General features: G+C 33.9%; 6 protein-coding genes across 9 annotated transcripts; 3 read left to right on the top strand and 3 right to left on the bottom strand.

Annotated features, from left to right (window-relative positions):
* Window positions 1–5,410: 5,410 nt before the first annotated feature.
* Window positions 5,411–11,237, top strand: LOC123709767 (mismatch repair endonuclease PMS2). Of its 4 annotated transcripts, XM_045661306.1 has the most exons (9): window positions 5,411–5,472; window positions 5,784–5,933; window positions 7,114–7,273; window positions 7,359–7,502; window positions 7,576–7,777; window positions 7,847–9,490; window positions 9,885–10,083; window positions 10,334–10,483; window positions 11,072–11,237. In XM_045661306.1, exons 3-9 carry the CDS (start codon window positions 7,261–7,263, stop codon window positions 11,135–11,137), a joined length of 2,418 nt encoding a protein of 805 aa, XP_045517262.1. In that variant the 5' UTR covers window positions 5,411–5,472; window positions 5,784–5,933; window positions 7,114–7,260; the 3' UTR covers window positions 11,138–11,237. The 4 variants fall into 4 exon arrangements, with proteins under 4 accessions (XP_045517262.1, XP_045517263.1, XP_045517261.1 ...); XM_045661305.1 differs by lacking the exons at window positions 5,411–5,472; window positions 5,784–5,933 and adding an exon at window positions 6,772–7,025 and having other exon boundaries at window positions 7,859–9,490; XM_045661304.1 differs by lacking the exons at window positions 5,411–5,472; window positions 5,784–5,933 and adding an exon at window positions 6,774–7,025.
* LOC123709768 (glutamate-rich WD repeat-containing protein 1) lies at window positions 11,231–14,024 on the bottom strand. Its single transcript, XM_045661308.1, has 7 exons — window positions 13,604–14,024; window positions 13,377–13,536; window positions 12,953–13,171; window positions 12,710–12,846; window positions 12,451–12,605; window positions 11,646–11,860; window positions 11,231–11,394 (listed from the first exon to the last, which is right to left on the bottom strand). Exons 1-7 carry the CDS (start codon window positions 13,906–13,908, stop codon window positions 11,257–11,259), a joined length of 1,329 nt encoding a protein of 442 aa, XP_045517264.1. The 5' UTR covers window positions 13,909–14,024; the 3' UTR covers window positions 11,231–11,256.
* A 732-nt stretch (window positions 14,025–14,756) lies between these two features.
* Window positions 14,757–17,305, top strand: LOC123709233 (pentatricopeptide repeat-containing protein 1, mitochondrial). Its single transcript, XM_045660369.1, has 4 exons — window positions 14,757–16,272; window positions 16,393–16,559; window positions 16,804–16,975; window positions 17,048–17,305. The coding sequence occupies exons 1-4, from the start codon at window positions 14,791–14,793 to the stop codon at window positions 17,285–17,287; spliced, it is 2,061 nt and encodes a 686-aa protein (XP_045516325.1). The 5' UTR covers window positions 14,757–14,790; the 3' UTR covers window positions 17,288–17,305.
* Window positions 17,296–24,927, bottom strand: LOC123709234 (eukaryotic translation initiation factor 3 subunit L). Its single transcript, XM_045660370.1, has 10 exons — window positions 24,752–24,927; window positions 24,188–24,283; window positions 23,823–23,987; window positions 23,329–23,552; window positions 21,395–21,527; window positions 20,857–20,997; window positions 19,308–19,595; window positions 18,579–18,764; window positions 17,829–18,062; window positions 17,296–17,470 (listed from the first exon to the last, which is right to left on the bottom strand). Exons 1-10 carry the CDS (start codon window positions 24,776–24,778, stop codon window positions 17,336–17,338), a joined length of 1,629 nt encoding a protein of 542 aa, XP_045516326.1. The 5' UTR covers window positions 24,779–24,927; the 3' UTR covers window positions 17,296–17,335.
* A 240-nt stretch (window positions 24,928–25,167) lies between these two features.
* LOC123709236 (thioredoxin) lies at window positions 25,168–25,876 on the top strand. Its single transcript, XM_045660373.1, has 2 exons — window positions 25,168–25,478; window positions 25,600–25,876. The coding sequence occupies exons 1-2, from the start codon at window positions 25,294–25,296 to the stop codon at window positions 25,862–25,864; spliced, it is 450 nt and encodes a 149-aa protein (XP_045516329.1). The 5' UTR covers window positions 25,168–25,293; the 3' UTR covers window positions 25,865–25,876.
* On the bottom strand, window positions 25,867–26,814 carry LOC123709235 (uncharacterized protein C7orf50 homolog). Its single transcript, XM_045660371.1, has one exon. The coding sequence runs from the start codon at window positions 26,637–26,639 to the stop codon at window positions 25,974–25,976; it is 666 nt and encodes a 221-aa protein (XP_045516327.1). The 5' UTR covers window positions 26,640–26,814; the 3' UTR covers window positions 25,867–25,973.
* Between the last annotated feature and the right edge of the window lie 138 nt (window positions 26,815–26,952).

Below are 26,952 nucleotides of genomic sequence, written 5' to 3'. Positions count from 1 at the left end.
AGATTCCATTAAAAAAAAAGGAGAGTTTGGTAAATTGTCAAGTGTCAATAAATAATTATTTGCCATGCGTCGACTGTTATTTTGACTATATTACGGGTTTAATCATACTGTGCCATAAAAATTTGAAATGGTGAGGTGGATGGTTGACGAACGTGTCAGTGAGATTTTAGTGTTTTTTTTTCGGTGTTTCTGTGATTTTCCAAAGCTAAAATAGTTGTTATTGTTCTATCTTCACAAAACTAACCCTATTGGTGCTGGTAAAGTATAAAATTTAAACTTATATAGTCGCTGCAGTTCCAGTAAAATGGATCCTGACCCCGAACCTCCCGACCCGGGAACCTTTTCTACGTCTCGCAAACGACAAGGTGAGGAGAGAAATATGCCTTCCTTTAAAAAAACAATTACGGATCCCACTCAGGCGAACCCGTCTGTTCAACACCTATATGTCCACCCCTCCTTTTCCGATGGCCCTCGATCGTACTCGTAATGATGATAAAGGTCCATTCATTGTCCAAGTTTCCCGGGAAGTAGAGGACCCATCTTCTGGAACCTCGTTACGTGCTATTACATTCGGTCAGTTTATGCATAAGCACAAAATTAGTTCTGTCATACACGGTGGTGTAAAAAATGTAGGCCGTAATAAAATTACCGTTGAGTTCTCTTCTGCTGAAGCTGCCAACAATTTTCTGGTTAACCCGATTCTCGCTATGTGCAAGTTTAAAACTATTATTCCTTCTTATAACATAACCAGAATGGGGTTGGTCAAAGGTGTACCGGTGGACTGGTCAATGGACGAACTCGTTGATTCATTAGAGCTTCCTCCTGGATGTGGTGAGGTGTTAAAGTCAAGGCGACTGAATCGAAAATCAGTTACTGAGGGTGTCACCACCTGGGTGCCTACCCAATCTGTTGTCCTTACCTTCAGGGGACAAATGCTCCCTTCTAAGATTTACTCTTACCACACTTCCCTCCCTGTCGAAACTTACAAACTTCCAACCATACAGTGCCTGAACTGCTGCCGTTTTGGTCATATCAAATCGGTCTGCCGATCTAAGCCTAGATGTTACAGGTGTGCTCAGCCCCATACAGGTGATACGTGCGAAGTCACCTTAGAAACATCCACATGTCTACATTGCTCAGGTAAACATTTTGCTTCTGACAAGGGCTGTCCAGAATTTACTCGACAGCAATCCATAAAAATGGTGATGTCCCAGAACAATATCTCATACATTGAAGCAGCAATTCAGTTTCCACCTGTCCGACGTTCATATGCTGAGATAACAAAAGAAATGTTTACCCCTCCTGTCTATTCTCTAAGATCTCCTCAAACAGCCCAAACTCCTACCAAAACTTCCTATCGCCAAACAATCTATCGCTCCTCTCGTCCCCAAGCTTCTCTAGCAAAGGGGTACGATAGAACAGCTCACCAGACTATTGTTGGTGAGTGTTCCTCATCTCTCCCAAATGGTTGTGCTCTCAACAATAATGTTGACACCCTTCCCTCTCAGGGCAAAATGTTAGAATTTATTTCTGAATTCCTTCTCAGTATTGTCGCCCCATGTAGCGAAATTCCCTTACCGCCCAACGTTGCCAAAAACCTATCCCAACTCTTTAAATTATTACAAAACGGACCCAATAACCCTAATTCAATGGAATAGTAAAAGCTTACGTTCAAGAAAACACGAATTGATCTCCCTCATAAACCTCCATAAACCCACAATTGTTGCCATCTCGGAGACATGGCTGAGACCTGGTTACCGATTTCGGGTACCTGGTTTCTCCTGTCTGAGGGATGACAGGAATGATGGGTATGCGGGCAGTGCTGTCTTTGTACGGCATTCCCTCCCTTTCTCCCAAATTCCTCTTCCTACCCATAGCGAACTTGCTGCTGTTGCTGTTCGTACCTTAGATATTTCTTTTGTATCTTTGTATATTCCTCACCCTTCTCCTTCTGTTCTTCCCGAGATACAATCAATTTTATCATCCCTTCCCAGCCCTATCATAGCCATGGGTGACTTTAATACCCATCACACTATGTGGGGGTGCCACGCTTGTGATAGGTTTGCTCCACTGCTGATTGACTTACTCGACGTTGTCAATCTCTGTATCCTCAATGATGGCTCCCCAACTCGCAGGGTATACCCTAATCAGAATCCCAAATCTGCAGTGGATCTCATCCTCTGCTCCCCTAACCTGGCCTCGCAACTTACTTGGAACGCCCTTGAGTCCACCTATCGCAGTGATCATTTTCCCATACTTATTACATTGAACAACAAATCCTTACCCCTCTCTTACCACAACCCCCTTTTGAAATATAAACTCAAAAAAGCAAACTGGAAAGAGTATGCCCAATCCGTTGATTGTATGGTAGACTCTCTGCCGGATTTGGAACGTGAAGAAAATGTCTTGTCTTGCTTTGATCTATTTTTAAATTCTCTCAAATCTTCGGCCGATTATCAGATCCCCAAAAAGCACTCTCCTAAAAATCTGCTGCTTTCCTCTCCCTGGTGGGATGATGAATGCAGCGATTTGTTTGGTAAGAGAAGGGCTGCAGAGAAATCTTACTCAGCTTGTATGTCTCAAGAGAACTTTAATAATTATCAGAGGCTTGATGCTAAAATTAAAAGGTTAGTATCGAAAAAAAAAGATCTAGTTGGATACAATTTTGTGAATCCCTTAGCCCTCGCTCTCCATCCACTATTGTGTGGTCAAATGTGAGGAGATACCGTCGTTCCCTGAACCATGTTGATGCTTCATTGGCTCCACCTTTCGTTCCCTATGTGGACTCATTTCTGAGTTCTATGCCAGCTCCAGCTTCCGATGAATTGGATGCTCCCTTTTCTTTCTCTGAGCTTCAAATCGCTCTTCATGGTCTCAAAGATTCGACTCCAGGGGAAGATGGCGTTCCATATTCCTTCCTGGCTAGACTAAATGACAAAGCTAAACTTTACTACCTTAAAATAATAAACAAATGTTTTGAAACTGGTATTATACCGGCATCTTGGACATCTCAAATAGTCATTCCTATTCTCAAACCTGGAAAAATCCCTTCAGATTCAAATTCATATCGACCCATAGCTTTGTCATCTACTTTAGCTTAAGTAACAGAACACCTTCTTAAAAACCGACTGGAATGGTTCATGGAAAGTAGAAATATTCTCCCCTCCTCCCAATTTGGGTTCCGGAGGGGTTTGAGTACCACAGACAGCCTCAGTATACTGACAACAGACATTCGCCTAGCCTTTACAAAAGGAGAGTACCTTGTGGGTGTGTTTCTTGATATTGCTTCTGCATATGACAATGCGTACCTTCGAGGATGGTTCATCTCATATGTAATCTGCTATTTTGCAGATCTATTCTGATAAAGCATCAGAATACCTCTCTTCCCCCCAGACTAGTCTGGAAAGGTCTCCCTCAAGGCTCAGTTCTCAGCCCTCTCAGCTCTATAGCATTTATACCCACGACCTCGAACTGTCTGTAACCAATATCTTACAATATGCTGATGATATTGTCCTCTATCACAGCTCAGGCAGTATAGGGGAAGTATCCTGTCGTATCAATTCTGCTTTGCATTATCTAGGCCAGTGGTTGTCTGACCACGGCTTGCCCCTGTCAGCTGGCAAATCTCAGGCAGTGGTTTTTACAAGGAAGAGATACATTCCTACTCTACTCATTTCATTTGAAAATCAAGCAATCAACCTGACAGATAAAGTAAAAATTTTAGGTTTTTATTTAGACAATCGGCTGAACGGAATTGCCCACTCTGAACACAATAAAAAATGTGAAAAAGGTATTAACGTACTAAGAGCAGTAGCGGGGGTTTGGTGGGGTGCTCACCCCTATTCTTTAAAGTTATTGTATAATGCCTTAGTACGTAGTCATATGGATTACTGTATGTTTGTTCTGGATCCCTTTAACAAATCAGCTGCTGGAAAATTAAACAAAATTCAGTATAGGTGCCTAAGAATCATTCTAGGTGCAATGAAATCCTCCCCTACTAATGCTTTGCAGGTTGAGTGTGTTAATCCTCCTCTACACATCCGCCGGCAGTATTTATGTGACGGCTTTGTTAGCAAGATGTTACAGATATCATCGCACCCTCTTTGGCATCGATTAACCCGACTATCACAAGCTCCTTGCACCCGCAACTCCTCTTCCTATCTGCTCGATAGTTATCTAAAGTACACCAGCCTCCCTAACCCCATGATATCTTTTCCAACAAATCCCCTATATTCTACTCCTTATAAAGCCCTGGTATACAAACCTCCCATCATCACAGACCTTGGTCTGATCAAAGGAGCCCCAGATACCATCATCAAATTACAAAGCTATATTAATCAAAATTGGTCAAATCATCTTCTTATTTACACTGACGCATCAAAGCTGTCTCCAGATGGCTGTGTTGGTGCTGCCTGTTGGGTTCCTCGGTATAGAATTATCCTGAAATTTAAAAGTCCTCCCGAGTCTTCAGTGTTCACAGGAGAGGTCACAGCTATATTGGAAGCAATCCTATTTGCACACTCCCATAACATACAACAGACAGCTATTTTGACAGACTCTTTAAGTTGTTTAATGTCCATTAAAGAGAACCCATTTCGTAGCAAATCACGTTTTCCTATTATACTAAAAATCAGGGAGACTCTGCTCTCTTGTAATCAAAAAGGATTGTCTATCATACTAGTTTGGATTCCTACCCACTCAGGTATCCCAGGGAACGAGACTGCTGATTCATGTGCCAAAGCAGCTGTTGAGTCAGGTTCTCTAGATCATTTTAAAAATTCAGCTCAGGATCTTTGTTCTCTTGCAAAGATATATCTGGACAGAACGTGGAAGACATTTTGGAATGACTCCAAATCGGTTAAGGGTAAGTTTTATGCTTCCATCCAACCAAACATACCAAAACAACCCTGGTTTTGTTATTATCGAAATGCAAATCGCTGGATTACATCTACAATCTCGCGTCTGCGTCTTGGACATGCTAATCCCTAATCCCTGGAGCCAAGCTCCGGATTAGGGATCACTATATATGTGTGTGTGGCTTGGATGAAGGCACTGTATCTCACATACTATTTAATTGTCCCAAACTAACTTATCCGCTTTATGTAGGATATTATTCATCATATTGTAGATTTTTATGTAAATATATAGAAAGCAGTAGAATTAAAGTGTAATATATAAAAATTCTTCATAAATAGTAAACAGTATTTAATAATGCTTTTACTCATATTTGTGTTGTCTGTGCTGTCTCAAAACTAACAATCCAATTTCAACTATTTTTTTATGCATATTCAAAATAAAAAAAATAGCTTAATTATTATTTTTACCGATCAATCTCCTTCGTGTCTTCTCCATCTACACGACACTGGCGAAGTACCTTGTGCCCAGTTGGCATAAATAAAAGCCATAACAAGAGGGAAAAAAAAAGATAAAAATTAAAAATGTAAGGAAGTCCGGTGTCTATATAATAACCAGGTACTGTTATATGTAATAATGACCATTAAATTATATTTAAATGTGTAAATTGATAATTTATTCTCTCGCACTATTTTAAAACAACTTCTCTCGCACTTTTAACAATTCTGGTGTTCTACGGACGCGGCCAGATCTACGAAGTGTTGGCTCTGGCGGTGGTGATGATGGTTACTTGGTCTCTAGCTCTCTGCTATTATCAAGTACCACAGGTCCCGTTTCATTAGATGAAGAAATCTCCAAGTTTTGGTTTTCTGTTTCCGGAAGTGGTTCTGCGACATTATGATAATCATGTGTTCATTATCTATTCACAGATCTTCCCCTTCTAAACCCAAAGTAAGAAAACTCAGGATTGCTGTGTTTGGGATTCAACAACAATATATAATTCAACCTCTTCAAGTACGATTAAATTTCTTCATCAATACTTGTCCTGAATTTGTAAACCACGTTGGAACAGAAGTACCGTTAGTAGATTTTCGTGGGTGTCTAAACATTATTTCATATGGAGTGCAATTTATGATCTACTTTACAGAAATTGGTTAAATAAAGTTAAATTAGTTTTTAAGTTTAACAAAAGGCTTTTATAATCATTAACATAAATCCATATAATACAATTATTTCAATTTACCTTAAGATTAATACAGAGTTTCATTAATTGTAATATAATTATTACCGTTATTATTCTATCGGCTTCGAATCTCTTCGAATTAACCGTGGCGACAAGAAAACGCGTACGGTAAAATATGACGAGTAACCGAAAAATGTGACGGTACATTTTTTTCAACGTCGATAAAGAAATTTCACTTCAAAAATTGTTACGCAATGACTATAAAACTATTAAATCACGTTCCTAAAAGTTATAGATCACTGCTATGTAATTCTTTGATGGGAAAGGTGATTAAATTTTTAAAGCCAAAGTGCCTTTAAGCGTAGGCGATTATTTAGACCATAGATTTGACACCGTTTGTAAATCATTTAACTTTGAAATTATTTTATATTCATAATAAGACATTGTAACAATTAATTTGACATTTGCATGCCTATTTATATATGGTTGATTGTGCGAATATTTGTAATTGATCGATCTAACCACTGCACCACTTGGAAAATAAACGATTATTATTATTATAAATGCGGGGCAGTTCTTACGAGAATGTATTTGTCCCCCAAAAAAGAAACATTTTCGTCGTCGAGGATTATTAACAGAAGAGCAGGTCTCGTCGTGCACACTTGGTATGGTGGACTGTCCATTTGACGGAACGCTCTATTTATTCCCACTTCCCTGCTAAAGACTACAGTAGTATTGTGTCTTGGAGACAGTTAAAGAATTATCTGTGGATTACTACTCTGCTCTGTGAATATTTAGAATTTTGTAATTTGATGTTCGGGCGCGGCGCGCGAGAATCGAGATTCTATTGACTATTTTTTCTAAGGAAATCAAATCTTTTATTATATATAGATAAATAGAAAACGTTTTTTGAACTTTGTTAATCATGAATCAAGAAAATATAAAACCTATAAACAGGGATACGGTGCATAAAATATGTTCTGGGCAGGTATGAACGTAAAATGTTGATTTTTTAATTTAATTTTTATAGATTTTAAACAATTTAGGTAACCCTTACTTAAATGTTATGCCTATAGGTTGTTCTTAGCTTAGCGGTTGCTGTGAAAGAGCTTTTAGAAAATTCTCTGGATGCTGGGGCAACAAATGTTGATATTCGCCTTAAGAACTATGGTATAGATCTTATAGAAGTTTCTGACAATGGTTCTGGAGTAACTGAAGATAATATGGCTGCTTTAAGTAAGATTTTAGCTTGTAATAGTACCTAATTTATTTAAATTTATTGTTGATATATTATTTTATGCTAATTTGTTTTTTTTTACAGCACTGAAATATCATACTTCAAAGTTAAATGACTACTCAGATCTACTTGGAGTTACTAGCTTTGGCTTCAGAGGAGAAGCTTTGAGTTCTCTTTGCTCATTGGCAAATCTTACAATTATCACTAGACATCATACAAGTAGCTATGGTAATTAAAACATTAATTTTTAATTTAATAATACATAGTTATATCTTACTATTTAATTAAAATATTGTTGCAGCAACTAAAATACAGTATGATAACAAAGGCAATATTTTAAGTAAAACACCATGCTCAAGACAAGTAGGAACTACTGTTACATTAACAAATCTGTTTACCTCTCTACCTGTAAGACAAAAAGAATTTCATAAAAATTCTAAAAGGGAATTTAATAAGATGACTAATTTATTGTATGCATACTGTTGTATATCAAAAGGAGTTAAGTAAGTTGTTTAAGAACAATTAAATAATTTTTATCTAATTTTCATTTCACATTTACATAACATTTTCAGAATCACTTGCAGTAATCAGACACAATCAAACTCAAAATCAGTTGTACTAGCAACTACAGGTTCACAATCATATAAAGACAACATAGCATCTGTCTTTGGTCATAAACAAATTCAGAGTATACTAGAAATTAATACAGAAAATGTATCTAACATCAAAGAAAACATATTTAAGGGCTTATCAGCAGAACTGAAAGAACATAATGAAACAATTGAAATAGAAGATGTTGAAATTGATTTGTCTGAAGATTCTAATGATGCTGATGCAAATAAAACTCACAATGATCAGAGTGATAGCTTTTCTTTATCACAAAAATCACAAGGTTATAAAAATATTCCAAGCCCAGTTGAATTGGAGGGGTTTATATCTTCTTGCGAACATGGAAGTGGAAGGTCTAGTACAGATAGACAATTGTATTATGTCAATTCTAGGCCATGTGAGCCAACAAAAATTATTAAACTAGTCAATGAAATATATAAACAGTATAATTCAAATCAATATCCATTTGTGTTTCTCAATATAATTATTGATAGAGTTACTGTTGATGTCAATGTAACTCCAGATAAGAGAAAAGTATTTCTTACTAAGGAAAAGGCCATTTTGGATGTTGTAAAGGCATCTTTAATAAAACTTTTTGAGAATATCCCTAGTACATTAAAATTAAATTCCACTTTTAGTGAAGACCATTCTAAAGTGATAGTGCCTAATTTAAGCCAACCTAGAATCTTTAATTCCTTTATGCAACAATTTAATAAAAATGATGAAGGAAGGACTAACTTGTCTGAAATATCGGAAAAGGATAAATCCAATGATTTAAAAAGAAAATTACCATCAAATTCAGACAGTTTGATACCAAAAATAAAGAGAATTTATGAAACTGATGATAAAAATAATGATAATGAAATACCTATTAATAATGAACTTAGTGAAGAAAGTTCAAACAATAATTGTCCCAAAGCCACACTAAAACAGGATATAGACTATGTTAAAGTTATACCATCTTCATCAGAAACATCAAATAATAATGTTCAGGATTATAAGAAACTTTCAGATTTTTTGGAAGCAACTAGTACTAATAAACCCGAAAATAAAGATAATCTAGTATCAAAACATATAATTTATTTAGAATCTACAGAAAAATTACCAGCAACACAAATTTTAACACTATCAAATGTAATAACAAAAGATTTGCATACAATATACTGTAAAACAAAAGATCCCAATAAGGAAACTGCTAAAGAGAAACTGCAAGAAATAAAAACTTTTGATATTAAAAAAGTGAAAACTGACCACAACGACTTAGGAAAAACGTCTAAACAGTTTGTTACCTTTAAAACATCTTTGGAACAGGTTAAATGTTTAACCGAAATTTATAACATGAAAAGCAAAAAGCAATTACCTGAAAGAGTAAAATTTAAGAGCCGCATTGATCCAGTGTTTAATAAAAAATGTGAAGAAGAATTAAATAGGGAAATATCTAAACATTCATTTAATGAAATGCAAGTGATTGGTCAATTCAATCTAGGATTTATCATTACCCGCTTAGGTGATGACCTTTTCATCATCGACCAGCATGCTACCGATGAGATTTATAATTTTGAGACTTTGCAAAAAACTACTGAACTCACAAGTCAAAAATTGGTAATGTAAGTTTATATTTTCTGGTATTAGGAGTTTTAAGTTCTAAAACTATTTAAGGATTTATAATATTACTATATCATTAATATTTTTGTGAAATATTTAATGATATGAAAGGATGAACACCCAAAAAAAATAGATGAGAAATAATGGCTGAGTTTAAAACTACTAATTAAATTCAGAACTTTCTTAGCAGAAGCTGTTTTACCTCAAAAGTTAAATAAGCTCCAAACTTTTCTACTGAACACCAAATTTTTATATTTAAATTTAAGTACAATTTTTCCTTGACCTTTTCATGAGTGTCAGAATTGGGGCTTACCTAAGTAGACTTATTACATAAAGGTTATAAACAAGGTAAAGAAATGGTTGGCCTTCAATTAAAAAATATAATTAAATTTTTAGCCCTCAACAGCTTGAGCTCACTGGTGTCAATGAGGAAATATTAATGGATAATTTAGACATATTTAAAAAAAACGGTTTTACGTTTGATATTGAAGAAAACGCTCCCGTAACCAAAAGAGTTAAATTATTAACATTACCAATGTCTAAGAATTGGATATTTGGCAAGGATGATATTGAAGAGCTTTTATTCATGCTAAAGGTTTGAAAATAATTGATATCATTTTAAAACACTAGGTGATCAGTCTTTTACCAGTCTAGAAATTTACCACCTGTATATGTTCATTTTACACATACTTTTTTGGTTTTACTTATATTACAGGAGCATAAATTATATTATATTGGCTATTAATTAAAATTATTGTTTCCACCACCATAATGGCCAGTTTTATTTATTTATGAAACTATCGTACAATAAGAACTTAATTAAATAGATTTTCTGCCTTTTACAGGAATCTCCATCAGAATACTGTAGGCCTAGCAGAGTAAGAGCCATGTTCGCGTCGCGAGCTTGCAGAAAGTCTGTCATGATAGGCACAGCTCTTAGCAAGGCGGATATGAAACAATTGATTGATCACATGTCAGAAATCGACAAGCCCTGGGTAATAATCAGTTCTATCTTATTTATTTACAGACTTATGTCAGAGATACAAAATATGTATATACATTATACAAGTTAATTTCTTTCTTAATCTACGGTTACAGATTCTGTGTGCCTGCGGGCGAAGGCCTCCCCATTGATCTCCATTTTTCCTTATTGTATACCAATCTCGTCCAGGTCTTAGTCTTTCCAGCCATTTCCATGATTTCCTCTCTTCCCTTCCTTGGCCTACTGCTGTTTCTTTTATGGTCTCTTGGTTGTCATAGTGTTATTTTCATCCGTTTATCTATCTTAAACTTTGTTCCAAATATCTCAACAGAATGCTCTAGGTTTTGTATACTAAAATTTATGATTACTTTATGTTAGCAATTCATAAGATCTATCTTAGACCGAATGATTAGTAATTACTTAAAATAAAATAAATGAGTTTGATGTTCATCTATTTAAGTGATTTTACCAAAAAAATCTGATAACATTATGATTCTGATCCTGTGATATTGCTTTTCAAAAGTAAAAGTTTCCTAATTTTTTTTTTATATTACTATTAAAAATGCATTAAAGTTCATTAATTACTACAACTTCATTTCAGAATTGTCCACATGGGAGGCCAACAATACGCCATTTGGTTAATTTGGCTATGGTTTATACCTGTTAAATCATTTAATCTAAATCATGAAGACTAATTTTTTATACAGAAAGTTTTTTATCACTAATGTTCAAGACAATACTGTGATATAAACAAAAAACTTTAACAATTTTAGTCTTTATTTTATATTATACACTTATAGTCTTAAATATATTAAATCCTGTATGTGCAGTTGTAACCATCACTCCAGGTATCTGCTTGTGCCAGTGAAGTTCCTTAATGTCTGTCTGTCCTTGATGTATAAAAAGTAGTTGCGGTGGTAAGTTCTGTAATCAAAAAAATAAGTTAGATTCAACATAGATTCACAGTTTCTTACTACTATACTTATTTCAATACTTTATAATTATTTAATTATAAAGTATTATCTATTAATAGCTATTTAGGCTATTCTGTGTGGTTATTATTAGCAATTTTGAAGAAATCAATATTACTTATGTATTTTAATTTGAAAACTCAAATTCTGGTAGTAATATTCTATGTTTACAACACTTCCTATTTTTTTAATGATTATTCCCACCTTTAATTCCTCCTCAACAACTTCATTGTCATCTCGTTCAACAGCCAAGTCCCAGAAGGCTACCTGATTGTCTTCACCAGAAGATGCCAAAACAGAAGCTTCTGTCCAATGCCACTCTACAGAGGTTATTGGTGCTGTATGGTGTTTGAATGTACCAACTGGGGCAGTAGGGAATTGTCTTAAATCCCATATATGTAAGACTCCATCATCTCCACCTATAAAAGGAAAGTTTTAATTAAAAAGAAAAACTTCCTTAACCGTTGAAATCAACTCACTTTGGTTGGTTTAGCTTGACTTCCATACAATGATACACTCTACAATACAAAATACATTTTGAGTTGCTAAAACAAATCAAAAAGTGTAGACAGCTGACTATGCTCTTTTGATGCTTTACTATCCTAGCCCGTAATAAACTCAACTAATAAATTCAATTTCTTGTTTACAAGTTGGGATTGCTTGCACATGTAGACTCATAAATTATCTATACATTTTTCTTCTCTCTATTAAGATTTATTTATTAATTAGACTGCAACTATATAATGCCATAAAATGCACAGTCCCTTCAATGTCGTTATATAGAGTTTATACTGTATATTACATGTGTGATTATATGGTTTCATCTGGTATTGTATTTAGTTTTGTTTGGTTATTTGTTATGAGTTTTAAGCCAGGCATCTTAAAATGCCAAAGTGATTTAAGAAATTTTGGTATGTTAATGAAACATCCAGACAACCAGTAAGCACTGTTAAGAGCATACATCACAGTCATTGCTATCAAATTTAAATTTTTGTACAGGTATACTAACCACTGGCTATAAATGGTTCTTTACTATTCCATGATATTACATTCACATCATTTTGATGAGCATTTTCTGCAGTTAACATGCATGCTTTGCTAGGGGCTGCTCTTGTGTCCCATATCCTAATTGTTTTGTCCACTGAACAAGTTGCCAATACATTCCTAAAAACAAAAATTTAACTTATTTAAAATTAATTTAGCATTAAATTGTTATTTATTAAAATAGTGGATCAAGGTCAAATTATATGTATAAATAAATAAAAAACCTTTCGTTAGGAGACCATTGGATATCTTCAACTGAGCCTGTATGTCCAACTAGAGGCCTTTGATCTACTGTCCATGTTCCAGCTTCATTCGGTTTCCATATGTGGATGTCTCTTCTACAATCTCCTGTTGCTAATACCTGTAATTTTATAGACAATTTAAAATCTTAATTCTAAATAGAGTTATAAGTTGTAAGAATAAAATAATATTTTCCACCCCATCATAAAACATATGCAGCAACTTACACCTGGCTCAGTTGGGCACCAATCTAATCCAAAGCCTTCTAGCTGATGGCCATTAAAAGAGTATAAAGGTTTAACAGGATTAGCTACTGTATCAAGATTGTATCTTTCTAGTAATGCTGGTTCATCAACGGCTTGCAATTGCTGTGTTATATTCCATACATCAACTCTCCCCAGTTCAGACCAACTTGCTGCTAACACAGAATTTTTAAAATTAGTTGCCTGGAACAAAAACATTGTTTATTACATTTTAGTAAAAATAGGCAACAGGGTTGTTGTAATTTACCTTAAGGACAATAAATTTTTACATAACATTAAAATATTGCCTAAGATCCTAAAGTTAAGCCTTCAAGAATGGGAAGTCATATTTCCTGTAGTTAAATAATAGAACAACTCTTATGTTTATGTATTAATATTAAAAACATACCCTTATCCTATTGACACAGCCTTGGTTTTTAATGACAGCAAATGTCATTTCTGGTTTCTGTTCTTCATCTTCTTCCTCATCATCGTCATCTTCACTTTCTGATTCTTCATCCTCTCCTTTTGAAGTTTGATGTAGGTTTGACATTTTGAACACTAGAATACTTAATGTAAAAGTTATTAGCCTTAAGAAGCACAAGATGAAATAATTTTTTTACAAAAAGTATATACTTATTAAGGTGTGCGCTTTGTGCTTGTGTACCGGCGACGAGATACGCCGTCATCGGAAATTGCTGTCTATCATTTCCTAGATTATCTTGTATAATATCGAAGCTTAGACACGGAGCTCCGGTCTGGGCCTGATGCAACATAACATACGCAGACTGGTCACATACCAGCTGCTCATCTTCTTTGAGTTCTTGACCAGGAAGGAATGTTTTGGGACGATCGTCGTCGGTATCAGATTTTTCGTCCATTTCATCATCCTCACTTTCAGACGAACTTGCTTCCATTGGTTCTTCATTTTCCATTGACATTTCTGAAATTTTTATTTCCTACACAAGTAGTAAAATAACTAATTATTCAGAATATATAAAGTTTTATATATAAAATAAAAGAGCACTTTCCAACACGTGAGTAGCAATGTCAAAGCTCAAAATAAGTGTTGTCATTTGTCAGTAATTATGATGATATTAATTTGTCCCTAATGGAAATGGCATAGGACTTTAGCCCATACAGCCAGGTCTTGTTCGTGGTAATAATTGGAGAATTTTGGTAGTTTAAAGGCCAAAGCCACGTCTTTATTATTGTCAGTGTATATTTATCCCTAAATCGTCAGTAAATAATATCAAATGACATACAAGCCCGGTCTAAACTCCCATCCACACTTTCCACGAGGTGACACGCAACGCAAGAGTATGGATGGTGCATTCGCGTATGTAAGTAAGTAAGAAATAAAAGGATTTTTTTTATTTATAAACAAGCCATATATATATATATATATATATATATTCAATGTATGCCAGTAACTAATAATATAAGAAACCTGTGTTTCTCAATATATGAAGAAAAAAACAAAAGTAATAAATAATATTTTATTAATTTCCTTTACTCCCATTATTATATATATACTAATTAAAAAATATATTATGCTCAATGTTTTAGTGCAATAATCCTTTTGTAAATAGTGTAGTAAAATCGGTCGATTAAAATTTAATTTTCTATGCATACGTTTTGGTAGCTTATATTACTCAGCACACCTATTTTTGATATATAATGGCAATAGTTATATATCTCCATCGCTAGGGTGATCTTATATACTATATATATGATGTACTCTATGCTTTAATTTCGTCTGTGGGTTTTCAAGATTATATATATAATTTTTGGTAGCAAAATAAAAATATTACAAAAAAGAAATGGCTCTGCGATGTTTAAACTTAGTAAAAAATATTTCAAGGAATAAAACGATAATATCTTTCGTTCGTCACAATTCTTTTAATATTACAGAAAAAGAGCCCACCAGTGCTACTAAAACCTTTAAAACAGAAAATAATGTAACCTACCTGGAAGACCCGGATACTTTTGGAACTATTTCAAAAATACCAATTATTAAAGATAAAGTAATTGAAGATGAAGGAGATATTCAAGAAGAAAACTTTCAAAGTAGTCGCCCATTGAAATCGCAACAGTTAACAATAAAACAATATAGTGACATTATCAAGCAATATGTACAAAATAAGAGAATAAAGGAAGCTTTAGATGTATTAGAAGTAAGAATGCTAAAAGAAGATAGAGTTAAACCTGAAAATTACATTTATAATATTTTGATTGGTGCTTGTGCTGAAGTTGGTTATACAAAGAGAGCCTTCAAATTATACAATGACATGAAAAAGAGGGCACTTAAACCAACAGGCGACACATATACATGTTTATTTGAGGCCTGTATGAACAGTCCTTGGAAAGAAAATGGTCTCAAATATGCAAGAAATTTAAGAAATCTCATGATAGAGAAAGGTATTGAACCTAATTTAACAAACTATAATGTAATGATTAAGGCATTTGGTAGATGTGGTGATTTACCTATGGCCTTTAAAATAGTAGATGAAATGATTTCAAAGAAAATAAAGATTAGAGTCCATACTTTCAATCACCTTTTACATGCCTGTATCACAGATAAAGAATCGGGATTAAGACATGCTCTTATTGTTTGGAGGAAAATGTTAACATTAAGAGAGAAACCCAACATTTATTCATTCAATCTTATTTTAAAATGTGTAAAAGAATGCAATTTAGGATGTAAAGAAGACATTCAAGAATTAATAAATATTATTCAAGCAACAATACCTCAAGCTAATAATAAATCTAATAAGCCTCTCCATATAGACTCAAGTAAAGAGAAACCTTCAAAAGATGAGATAAAATTATTATCACCCTCATCTGACATTAAGCTACAAAATACTTATGATCAGAGTGCAAATGAACTTTTATCAATACCATTAAATGAAGAGCAAGATAATACAAGACAGACTAAAGAAAACAGTATTACTTTAAGATTTGTTACACAGAACACACCCAGCATAACTAATCAAAGTGTCCCAAATTTACTTTCACAAACTCTACAACTAGAACAAGTTTATGGACTGCAAGAGGTAAACACAGTGCAAGACAAATTTGCTATTGTAGGAGGCCAAGATGATTTTTTAGAACAAATGACATTTTATTCTGTAAAGCCTGATATTAAAATCTTCACACAAATGCTAGAAGTTATTGAAAATAATATAGAAGCTGAAAATAAAGTATTATGTACCATTAAGTCAATGAAATTACTACCCGATATAGAATTTTACAATATGCTCATTAAAAAAAGGTGTCTAAGATTACATTATGACAATGCATTTGTAAGTATTATTTTTCATAATGAGTACAGCAATAAACTAAAAATTCTAACTCATGTTAAAAAATAGTGGTGCACTATTACATGTGGGACCATAAGAACACTTATTATCTTTTTGTTTCAGGCAGTTAAGGAAATTATTGAAAAGGAGTCCAAAAGAAGAAACAGACTTCCTAATAAAAAACATAGATTAAAAGTTAATATAATGACTTATGGCATTCTGGCAATGGCCTGCAAAACAAAAGAAGACGGTGAAAAACTTTTAAATGAGATGAAAGAGAAACAACTTAAGTATGAATTATTTACTTTTTAATAAGTGTCCTTTCAAAAGTAGTAAACTGTTATGCTTTAAATAGAAAATACATATATGATTATTTCTTTTAAAATAACACAAGATTGTGGAAGATAATATATCAAACAATAGGGATATATTTTTGTATATGCATTTACTATATACATCTTAAGGCAAAAAATATTATTTTAATTGTTTATATGTTTTGTATTAAAAAGGCAATGGTTGTTAAAATTGTTTCAGAGTTAACATCCAGATTTTAGGCACCCTACTAAGGCATGGGACAGCAAACTTTAAATTTGGATATATTTTGTATGTAATGGATATTGTAAAACAGGAGAATTTAAAACCCAATGATATATTTATGAAACATATAGAATTGTTCAATGAAAAATGTGAAGTAATAGTAAAAAAGGTTTTAATTTTTTTATATTCACAATTATAAATTTATTAAGTGCATTATTTATAATATAACATATTTTTTCAGTACAAACAAAAACAAAATAACAGTGTTTTTGTTTCTGCATACAATGGATTCAGTAAAAGTTATAGTAAATGGTTAACAGAAGTGAATATTGAGGATACATTGAAAATTGAGGATCCCTGGAAGCAGTTCCAAGAGCCTCACCCAGAGACTGTGCAAAGGGAAACATTTAAAATAGATGAGCCCAAAAAGTTTTATAAAAGAAATCGAAAGTTTGTGCCTTTAATTGTTAAGGTCAATTAAAAATATACTACAATATTAGTTTGTGTTTATTTCATATAAAAATGCACATTAAATCTTAATATGGTGCAATTTCCGGTTGAGTTCTTCAAACTTCAGAAGCTTACGAATAAAGAAGTCACCATAACGATGAGCCACTTTTGTGTCAGCAATGTGTATCATGTCATTGTCAATGTAGAAATCCAACTGAAATAATAAAACTTGCTATTTTAAAATGGACACTAAAATTTTCATTATGTTCAACTACTGTTTTAGAAGAACATCTTTACACAACAACGAGTGTTTAATGTTGAATAATTGAAATACTCGGCGTCAATTACAATAATTGACAAGGCGTAAGGCTGACCTAAAGTTTAATGAATAAATTAAGGCCTGTATTACAACATGCATGACACTGGTTTCACAGAACTTGAAATTAATTTACTACTTATAGATTTGAATAATAAGCACAGAAAAGATAACCCCTTATTGAAGCATATCTAACTAAAATCATACATTATGAACTTAGTTCTATATAACTGTCATTATGTTATAATTGAATTACCTCTGAGCCACTCTGGAACTTTCCATCAAGACCACTGGGTCCTTTAGTCCACACAACATTCTTCATCTTATGTTTGAAGCAGAGCAAATGTATGGCTAGAGCAGCCTGCTCCCGCGCTGCCTCACGATCTCCGCCTCTCGCCGCTGACATGAAGACAGCTAACTTCGCGAGGGGCAAAGTTGTGTACAACTTCAAGTAAGACCGAATAGTTGGCAACATTTTTTGCTGGCGAACCTTAAAAAGGAAAACCTCTTTTAAACACGTTTTCTTACGTGGTATGCTGTATCACTTAACATCAGGTGAGCCTCCTGCCTGAGAAACGTATCCTGTGGTTAAGTAGTTTCAGATACATACAAAATTCAAGTCCTTTATTAATATAAAGGAAGGAAGTAATATTCTATAAGTAACTTTCATTCTGTGTAAATGAATTAAAATATCCACAATTCGTTTATTAATTTAGAATCGCATTTAACATAGGCATACAGATTGTACAATCGGGCTTTTAATTTAATGGCAGAATAGCCAAGACATCAGAATTTTACAACTATATTTGCAAAAATACCATTAAAACATCTACAGTTCAAATAGTTATATAGATGTAGGGATTAGCTTTAATTAGTTTAATAAGGTGGCAAAATGTAGTCAGGAATATTGATATGTACTATTTTTTTCTTGCTGTAATCTTGGAGTTGAGCATTACTTTACAATACTACCATTCCTGTTAACTCATTACACGATAATAAAAACTACCTCATCCATGAAGACTTGTGTCTGATGCTTAACAGCATCTCTTCCATAGTTGGAACCAGGCTCAATAGGAGGGGGGCAGGCCGAGAGGAACTTAGGACAAGCCATTGTGAAGCAACTTTCGAATTCACCCAAATCCCCATACTGCATCTTGAACATCTTCTCGTGGTAGTTCTTCTCGCGTAGCACCTGATAACGATATCATGTAAATTATAAATTTCTTTCCAATCTTTCAGTTACATAGTTTACAAAAAGATATTATTGTTTCCGTAAGGACATTTTTATTATTAAATCTGAAATAACAATAAATAAAGACAATTGCAGTGTATAAAACTGCCTGCATCATTGCAAAATAGATAATTTTATTTTCACTCTATATTAATCACTCACTTGCAACAAAATAATAAATACTTAGGATTAATATGCTAAATGAATGGTTATAATGCTAGAACGTCTAGCTATACTCTCGGAGCGTAACTTCGATGTATGATTTAAGTATATGCCAATCTTATAGAAAAATGAAAATGTACAGGCTTGACTCATTAACATATAAATGAGATTGGGCTTTGGTTGCCTATTCCTTAACTCTATCATGTATTGTCTATGGTAATCCAACTGTATGTTTGTACTTATGTGTTGGTGTCGATATGGAAAATGACTATCATAATTTTTTTTTTTTGAGAAATGTACACTTAAAAACTCAATTGTTAATGCTAGTCATACAATACTGACCTGCTGTATGGACTCATCGACGCACTGTGGATGCAACACCAAACAGATGGCAAGGAGATGGTACATCTGCTCTGTCTGTTTGTTAATCTGGTCGTTTTGGTAGGAACGAGATGAAAACAGCTGCTTCGTACGTTGCATATAAAGCAGGGCAGAGGAAAGAGTTCGAATGGCATCAGCATAACGACGCATCATCATGTAGGCGAAACCTACATAGTAGGATGTGGATATCTGGCAAGCCGGTACATGGGAGTACTGGGACTTTTTGTGTAACTCAATGTTTTCCAACACCTGAAATAAATTGATCAATTTTGTATATTCTTAAGTGAATCACCGGTATCAGACTTATGTTACACAGATTATATCAGTGATTGCACATAAACTTTAACACTATAATATAGATGTATGTAAATGGCCAGTTCCAACAAAAAACTAATTTTTGCCCGAATAGAACAAAAAAAATAAAGCACAAATTGTATAATAATTTCAATTGAATCGTAATAGTTAGTTACTTTAACCACAGTGTATATTTAACGCTGCTACAGAAATACATATATTCGGGATTTGCTTGACTTATTACCTACCTACCTTAATCTATAATATAAAAATTAATCGCAAAATGTGTTGGTAAGCGCATAACTCTACAACGCCTGGACCAATTGTACCAATTCTTTTTTTAAATGTTCGTTGAAGTCTAAGGATGGTTTTTACGGCGAGAAAAAATCTAAAAATTTCTCTGAAAACCCTAAAACAGCCGTTTTCTTTTTACCATACAAACGTTTTGTAAATAAAATGTAGAGTCAATTTGATCTTTATTGCTATTCAATAAAGTTCATATTAAATTACAAGCACTCACTGTTGTCTAAGCAATGTCGCGTTCCGAAACACAAGAAGTGATAATATCGCGAACCCAACCAAATTGAATAGAAAAAAATAATTTTTTGACTATTCAATTGTTAATTATTACTTATTGTTAATTTGGTTGGCTTCGCGATATTATTTCTTTTATTTTAGTTTCGGCATGCGATATAAAATGCATGTTTTCACGTCATTACATCTTTCAAAGAATATGCGTTAAAAAAAGGATTTAATTTTTGAATTATTAATTTAAGATCCCGATCTGAACAAAATTATTTGAATACATACTAATAGGAAAATATTTGTCACTTTTAAGTTCACACTGTCCTTTTAGATTATTTTCCAATCAGGTTTGAACCCTTAGTTCCCGTATTAGTTTGAAGCCCTCTAGCAGACATCCCAGTTGGGGTTTTTCAGTGGGCCACAGAAGAGTGGCCAAAGTTCGTGGAAGCGAAGATACTTTGGTCACCCGAGCTGAACCTCACACATCGGCCTATCATCAGGGTGATGGTTCTGCCGTGAGATTGTTTTGCGCCGACTATAAAATTGGTAGGAACAAAAAACTGCCACATTTCAAATCTTTTTGACAGAAAGAAGTCTGTGGGGTCCGCTAGTATTGAATAAAAACCGAATCTTCTATATTATTTAACAAATTCAGCCTAATTGTATTACTCATGACGGAAAAAATATTTACCTTTATAGCCTGGTAGTAGTCTCCAAGCAATGAATGCAAGCGGAGTAATCCCACCAGAGAGAAGTATCCCAACATCTTGTAGAGCGAGTGTCGGCCGAATTCACCAGCCACTGAATCTGGGTCGCCGCCTGCAGCATACACCTGCAAAAAAGTAAATTTGGAATAACCTTTTAACTTATTTTCTGCGGCATTTATGCATTAACCAAACAATTAATTTATATATTAATATTAGAAAGAATATAGCCATCAATACAAACCACCTTGTCTAACTAGCTATATGCTGGATTTATTCAAGTTTACTTAAAGTTCTCAGAGATTTCCAGGTAAGCTTGAGCAATTAGACTTACGCGAACTATATCTACTACATTTTTGACGTACATAGTCTATAAAATAAGTATCACTAAAAGGTTCCGAGCTTTCATCGAAGTCTAGACATTGTAGGGGTTACAGTGTCAGCTAATACCTAAAACTTCATATATGCTACCAAAATATACATACATAGTATCTTTTAAAACATTTTCAATACAAGAATTAGTACCTCAAGTTGACGTTTGATGTTAGACTTGTCTACAAGAGAATGCAAAACATTCAGAATACAAAGAACATTCCAAGCTTTATTATCAGTGTTGAGGGCTTCAATTTCAGCAGGGCTCAGTTTGGAAGTACGAGACCTAAAAAAAAATTAATATGGGTTTTAAGAATTATTAGCTCAAATTTGTTTTAACTGTAAGCCTAAAAGAAAGAGACTTTTTAAGACTAGAACTTAAGCCTCTGTATCTGTTGTATTACGATAATTCCATGTTTCCTATTAATATTTTCCTCCATCTTGCTATTTTATAGCCAGACACCCCAATGTATTTATCGACCTGACTCGTTTGTATGTATGTATGAAGTGTCGACTCAGTTTCCGCACTTAGACGCCCATTTGTGCCGTTGGAAGTTAAGTCCTGGCTGATAATGGAGTCCTTCCTAAGCTGTGAAGTTTCGTAGGCACTCACAGCTACAGAGTGACCTCACTGCTACGAGTAACGCATTCCCGAAATACGTTGGTGACTGAGTCCTCTGCGCTGAAGCCTTTGCTCAAGGGACTGTATGTCGCGCCAAGCATAATGAAATGTTTGTTAAGGTGACCGTAGCCCGTATTTCTGCCTATCATTATTTTGAGAGCAGCTGTGTTGTGGCTTAGAAGTTGTTTTGCCACTAGGGTTTTCTGTTGGCAGTGCCATTTAGGACTGTCTGCAGTTCGCGTTTTGTGACCACCGGTATTGTTGGAGTTCTGTTCGCACTTGCGAGAATGCCAAGGGAATGAGCGGGTTCTGTCCTTCCGGATCCTCTTTCATAATCTTTTTGCAAGCACGTCGACAGCATCATTGCTGAGAGATCCACTATGTCCTTTATGTTAACCAGTATCAGTATTTGTTTGTCAGGGTTATTGCCTCCAGTGCATGGTGACACGCCAGTATTAGTTTGTTCTTCGCTTTTTTATTTTCTTACGCCACCAGCCCAGAAACTCTTACTTCATATTGAAGTTATGAAAGTCAAAATAACTTTATTCATATAGGTAAACAAGTACACTTATGAAAGTCAGAAAAGTTAAATTAATTCTAAATTTACATTTACTACCAGTTCGCAAGTCAAGGGCGTAGAGCGGGCAAGATCAATTTCTAACTACTGTACTCTACTCTGGCTGCTTCGATTAGAGCGACCTATTCACATTGGAAGATCCAGCTGTGTGCCTGAATGTAAATAAATGTATTGATGTTGAGATCAAAAAAAAAATATGCAGCGTCGAAGCCACACCCTGTTCAGCCATTAGTGGCTACGTTAATCGAAGCTCATTCAGGGTCAATTGATCATGTTCCTCTTCTCTCATTTGTACATGATATTTCCTGTTAGAAAATTTGTTGATCCTATAACATGGCACGGCTATAAATCTATATATAAGTCTGATGGCTATAGTGCTGAGGTGTAAGGGTGCAATCTCTGCTGTTGTCGTTGTTTGCAAAGGCTGGTGGCGAGCCTGGGAAAGCTTGCTCGAAGTTTCGTGATTGCCGTTCGGTGTTCCGATCTCGGCCACCAAATGAAAGCTCCATAAGTAAGCATCGGCCTAATTAAGCCCATAATGTTATTTTAGGTGATCGCTGCTTTATTTAGTTTGTATCACAGTAGTTTGCCGTCTAGAATCACACCAAAGTAATTGAGTTCTGTGTCGAAGAGTTTGGGATGTCTGTTAGGTCTGATATGTTGTTCCTAGTGCTCTGGTTATGTAAATAAATGCTATATTATGCACAGTTACCAATTTGATATGATTCTATTGATTTGCCCTAGCTGTAGGTGTGTTGATTTTTGTGTAATTAGATAAGGACACCTAGCTTCACCAGATATCCCAGTCACTCCAGCTTCTTTAAAGAAACCTGAACTATTTAGGTAGGCCTCTCCCTTTGAAGTGTAAATATCAATTTTTAAGCTTACCTGTACTGAGCAAAAGATTGGAATTGGTACACAAACTCATCAATCAATTCCCACAACCACTGGTCAGGCAATTCTAACGGTACTGGTGTCTCTGCAGACAATATATAATTGAAGAGATCACAGTAATTATAGAAAGAAAGAAATCTCTGTTCTGGTTTTGGACCACCTGGGACACGTGCGTAAATATCACGGAAGTACAATTCTTTGTAGAGAATCATGAATACCTGAAAAAGTTACCTTTAAATTAAATTATTGAGAAAAATTGTTTTATATTTATAGGAGAGAGTGAATTTAATTGTTGTGTTGTGGTTTTAGACTTGAAGTGGGAAACTCATTATGCAGACTTATTTACAGATTGTTGTTACTTATAGGTAGGTATATACACTCAATATTAATCCATAATATAAATGAGTTAATACATGTTAACACAATGTATCTATCTATATCTTCAATTTGAAGCAACTAAATGAATAAATGTAACTTTGAACACTTACATGATCATTATCAACAATTGATGCTACTTCCTTTTCATCAGGCCATGGAGTACTTTCAAAATGTTTTTCAGTAAGTTTGGGAAAGGTATTCTCATAAAGATTCAGAATTTCGTATGTTACACCTTCATTTATCATATTTCTGAAGTAGATAAGGAATTTTTGAACCTGTAATATTGGTGTTACATATAATTATTCAGAAAAAATACAACATACATGAAACCTGATACAGTAAAATCTGTGTGAATTTTTCTACACTATTATAAAGAACTATACAATAGATGTCTATTATATAGAACTATACAATAGATGTTGTAACTCACTTATAAGTTTAATATTATGCTTTTAAAATTCTTTAAAATACATACCATTTCTGGCATTTGATAATATGATCTGTCATGGTCAAGATCATATTGGGGATCTCCAGTATGGGGTTCATAGTCCCCATGGGATTCATACCCACCCTGTAACAATATAATATTATTTCAAAATATTTTACAACTTTTTTTACTAAATCTTTAAATTTATATTAATTTAGTACTAATTATTACATATTATTATGGAACAAACTAGCACTCTCGCTCTATACGCGGCAGAGTCGGCGATCTAAACTTTTAAAGACGGTGTTTCCGAAATAAGTTAAGATAATAATATTTAACATATCGTATGCTGTTTTACATAATTCTTTTATAAAAATTTAAATATGTTTCCAGACGTGAAAGTATAACTTCGTTTTTTGGTAAGTTACAATGATAAATGTTAACATTCACAGTTAGTCGTAACTAACACACAAAACATGGTATTGTTTTGTAGAAAAATAACCAAATTTCAAATAAAATAGGTTTTTTTTAGTAAAGTACTGTTTTCCTTAACCTTATAATCAGTAAAATAATAGGTTATGTACTAAACTAAAATATGGTGATAGTTCTTACTTCGTTATATTCGTCGCTTGAATACATTTTAATGTCACTTAACTCCGCAGTAGTTTATTATTAACAAACCATATAGGTATCAGTATATATTTTTAATGTATTTGGAAAACTATATAATATGAGCCTATTGCCAACAAATTACAAGAGGCACCACAGGGCACAGACAACAAAGTATTAAGTTTTGCCTTGTATTACACCATGTCTGTGGCAAATAAGTATAGAGGCACTTTCTAGGAAATTTGTGTGGTATAGACGGCATCACCTTATTGCTTCTCATCATTTAATTCAAATTAAATATTAATAATTTCAAGAACCCGCTAAAACATTTCTTTAAGGTTTGGTCAAACAGCGGACGGGGCGGGTCGGTGACGCATCGTGGATGTCACACCGCGGACATTTTCTTCTGTCATTTGTCAGCAATTTTATTGATAGAAAGAAGATAAAATTTTCAGTAATCATTGATCATTCGGCGTGCCTTCTATATACTTTAAAGTAAATATTAGGCATTTTATTAATATCAGGGTTTTTTTTTAAAGTTAACAATGTTTACCCGCCACGCTACGTCCTTGATTATACGCAATGGGTATTTTAATGCTTCAACGCCAATATTCAGACACCTCTCTGTGACTCAGGTGAATAGGGATATCGTGAAGATACAAAGTCCTGAAGATTTCAAAGCTAAAGTGATTAATAGTAAAGTTCCAGTGGTCGTCGATTTTTTCGCTACGTAAGTTGCGTCATATTAAAAACACCTTATCAGTTCTATCATTAATCATACATAATTTGCAAGTTGTAATGTATTTTCAATATTAAAATGTTATTGATCATTAATTTGTGTTTATTTGCAGATGGTGTAATCCCTGTAGGCTTCTTACCCCACGCTTAGAGTCTATAATAACAGAAAATAAAGGAAAAATTCTTCTAGCTAAAGTGGATATTGACGAACAGACAGATCTTGCATTAGACTATGACATTAGTTCTGTACCTGTTCTTGTTGCTATTAAGAATGGTAAAGTACAGGAACGCTTAGTTGGATTACAAGATACAGATAAACTAAGAAAATGGATTAACCAGTTTACATCTGAGGATTCTGAAGCCAAAGTAAAAACATAATATCTTATTAATACCTTTTATATTCTAACACTTAATAATTAATATTATATAATGTTATTGTTGTTACAGTTATTAGTTAATATAATAGATTTTGAATAAAACAGTTGTTTCATTCTTGTAAACATTGAATTAAATTTCTTGCTCTATTATAAGTAACATCATCTGGTTTATTTGAATTTGTTTCATCTGTTTCATTGTCACTGTTTTTACTTTGAGACTCTGTCCAGTCATCCATTTGTTTTATTATTTTATTAGCATCGTCAAGTAACATTTTTCTTATATTTCCTTGAGATGATTCAAAGTACTCCAATAGAAGGGGCCATGAATTTTCAGGTAATAGTTGTTTTGAAAATTTATTTTTGTAAAGCCAAACTTGTTTAGCTTTCATAAACTTCCAATTTTGCTTGTCATGCTTCCACTGCGACAAATAATTAAGGCATTGTGTTTTCAGTTGGTCTTTAGCTGCCAATTCAACTTCAGCCTGTCGCTGAGCATGTCGTTCTTTCTTCATCTGACGTATAGACTTTTTTTGTTTCTTACCATTTTCTGTAGTTCCTTCAACTGGTGCAACCTGTTTCTTTTTTTTTTTAGGTTTCTTTGACTTTACTTCTGAGCCACTATCAGAGTCATGATCTTCTAAAGGTCTCTTATTACGATAGTCTTCACTTTTGAGCGCAGTTTTTGGTTGGTCCTCGATTTGATTAGTAGATACATCTACTAATTCATTTTCTTTTATTATTTCACTTGGAGTGTTCTTTTCCTTAATTTTACGCATTTTTGTGATGTTATTAATTAAACTTTTTCTAAAGATACAACAAGAAAAAGCTTTTCATTTATTATTATGATGATATTGAATAAATATTCACCGACACTTATTATAACCTCTTAGCATGTGTGTCACAAGTCACAACTAACAGTGGTGACTTAAGGTTAAATATTTAGTGTACCCGTTTAGTTGTTGGATAACTTGGACATAAACACAGTCATAATAATAATTGACATTTGACTATTTTTATAATGTATCGTCTGTTTACAGTATAATATAAAATCCTGCTATTGTCATTGATAATTGACATATGATTAGGAGA

The sequence above is a fragment of the Pieris brassicae genome, chromosome 5 (assembly GCF_905147105.1).
Source record: "Pieris brassicae chromosome 5, ilPieBrab1.1, whole genome shotgun sequence".
Classification (NCBI taxonomy): domain Eukaryota; kingdom Metazoa; phylum Arthropoda; class Insecta; order Lepidoptera; family Pieridae; genus Pieris; species Pieris brassicae.
Note: the sequence above shows the minus strand (reverse complement) of the source record. Positions and strands in the feature narration are given on the sequence as shown.

What these genes read in the sequence shown, in the direction of transcription:
- LOC123709767 (XM_045661304.1), top strand. Translation starts at nt 6,963, where the DNA reads ATGAATCAAGAAAATATAAAACCTATAAACAGGGATACGGTGCATAAA. An exon ending in TGTATATCAAAAGGAGTTAA is followed by an intron (nt 7,778 to 7,846) that starts GTAAGTTGTTTA and finishes TAACATTTTCAG; the next exon opens with AATCACTTGCAGTAATCAGA. An exon ending in CAGAAATCGACAAGCCCTGG is followed by an intron (nt 10,484 to 11,071) that starts GTAATAATCAGT and finishes ACTTCATTTCAG; the next exon opens with AATTGTCCACATGGGAGGCC.
- LOC123709768 (XM_045661308.1), bottom strand. Translation starts at nt 13,908, where the DNA reads ATGTCAATGGAAAATGAAGAACCAATGGAAGCAAGTTCGTCTGAAAGT. An exon ending in CAAAGCGCACACCTTAATAA is followed by an intron (nt 13,537 to 13,603) that starts GTATATACTTTT and finishes TTTTACATTAAG; the next exon opens with TATTCTAGTGTTCAAAATGT. An exon ending in CAATGGTCTCCTAACGAAAG is followed by an intron (nt 12,606 to 12,709) that starts GTTTTTTATTTA and finishes TTTTGTTTTTAG; the next exon opens with GAATGTATTGGCAACTTGTT.
- LOC123709233 (XM_045660369.1), top strand. Translation starts at nt 14,791, where the DNA reads ATGGCTCTGCGATGTTTAAACTTAGTAAAAAATATTTCAAGGAATAAA. An exon ending in TACATTATGACAATGCATTT is followed by an intron (nt 16,273 to 16,392) that starts GTAAGTATTATT and finishes TTTTTGTTTCAG; the next exon opens with GCAGTTAAGGAAATTATTGA. An exon ending in GTGAAGTAATAGTAAAAAAG is followed by an intron (nt 16,976 to 17,047) that starts GTTTTAATTTTT and finishes ATATTTTTTCAG; the next exon opens with TACAAACAAAAACAAAATAA.
- LOC123709234 (XM_045660370.1), bottom strand. Translation starts at nt 24,778, where the DNA reads ATGTATTCAAGCGACGAATATAACGAA. An exon ending in CAAGCGACGAATATAACGAA is followed by an intron (nt 24,284 to 24,751) that starts GTAAGAACTATC and finishes ATATTGTTACAG; the next exon opens with GGTGGGTATGAATCCCATGG. An exon ending in CAATCTTTTGCTCAGTACAG is followed by an intron (nt 21,528 to 23,328) that starts GTAAGCTTAAAA and finishes ATTTTTTTTTAG; the next exon opens with GTCTCGTACTTCCAAACTGA.
- LOC123709236 (XM_045660373.1), top strand. Translation starts at nt 25,294, where the DNA reads ATGTTTACCCGCCACGCTACGTCCTTGATTATACGCAATGGGTATTTT. An exon ending in GTCGTCGATTTTTTCGCTAC is followed by an intron (nt 25,479 to 25,599) that starts GTAAGTTGCGTC and finishes GTTTATTTGCAG; the next exon opens with ATGGTGTAATCCCTGTAGGC.
- LOC123709235 (XM_045660371.1), bottom strand. Translation starts at nt 26,639, where the DNA reads ATGCGTAAAATTAAGGAAAAGAACACTCCAAGTGAAATAATAAAAGAA.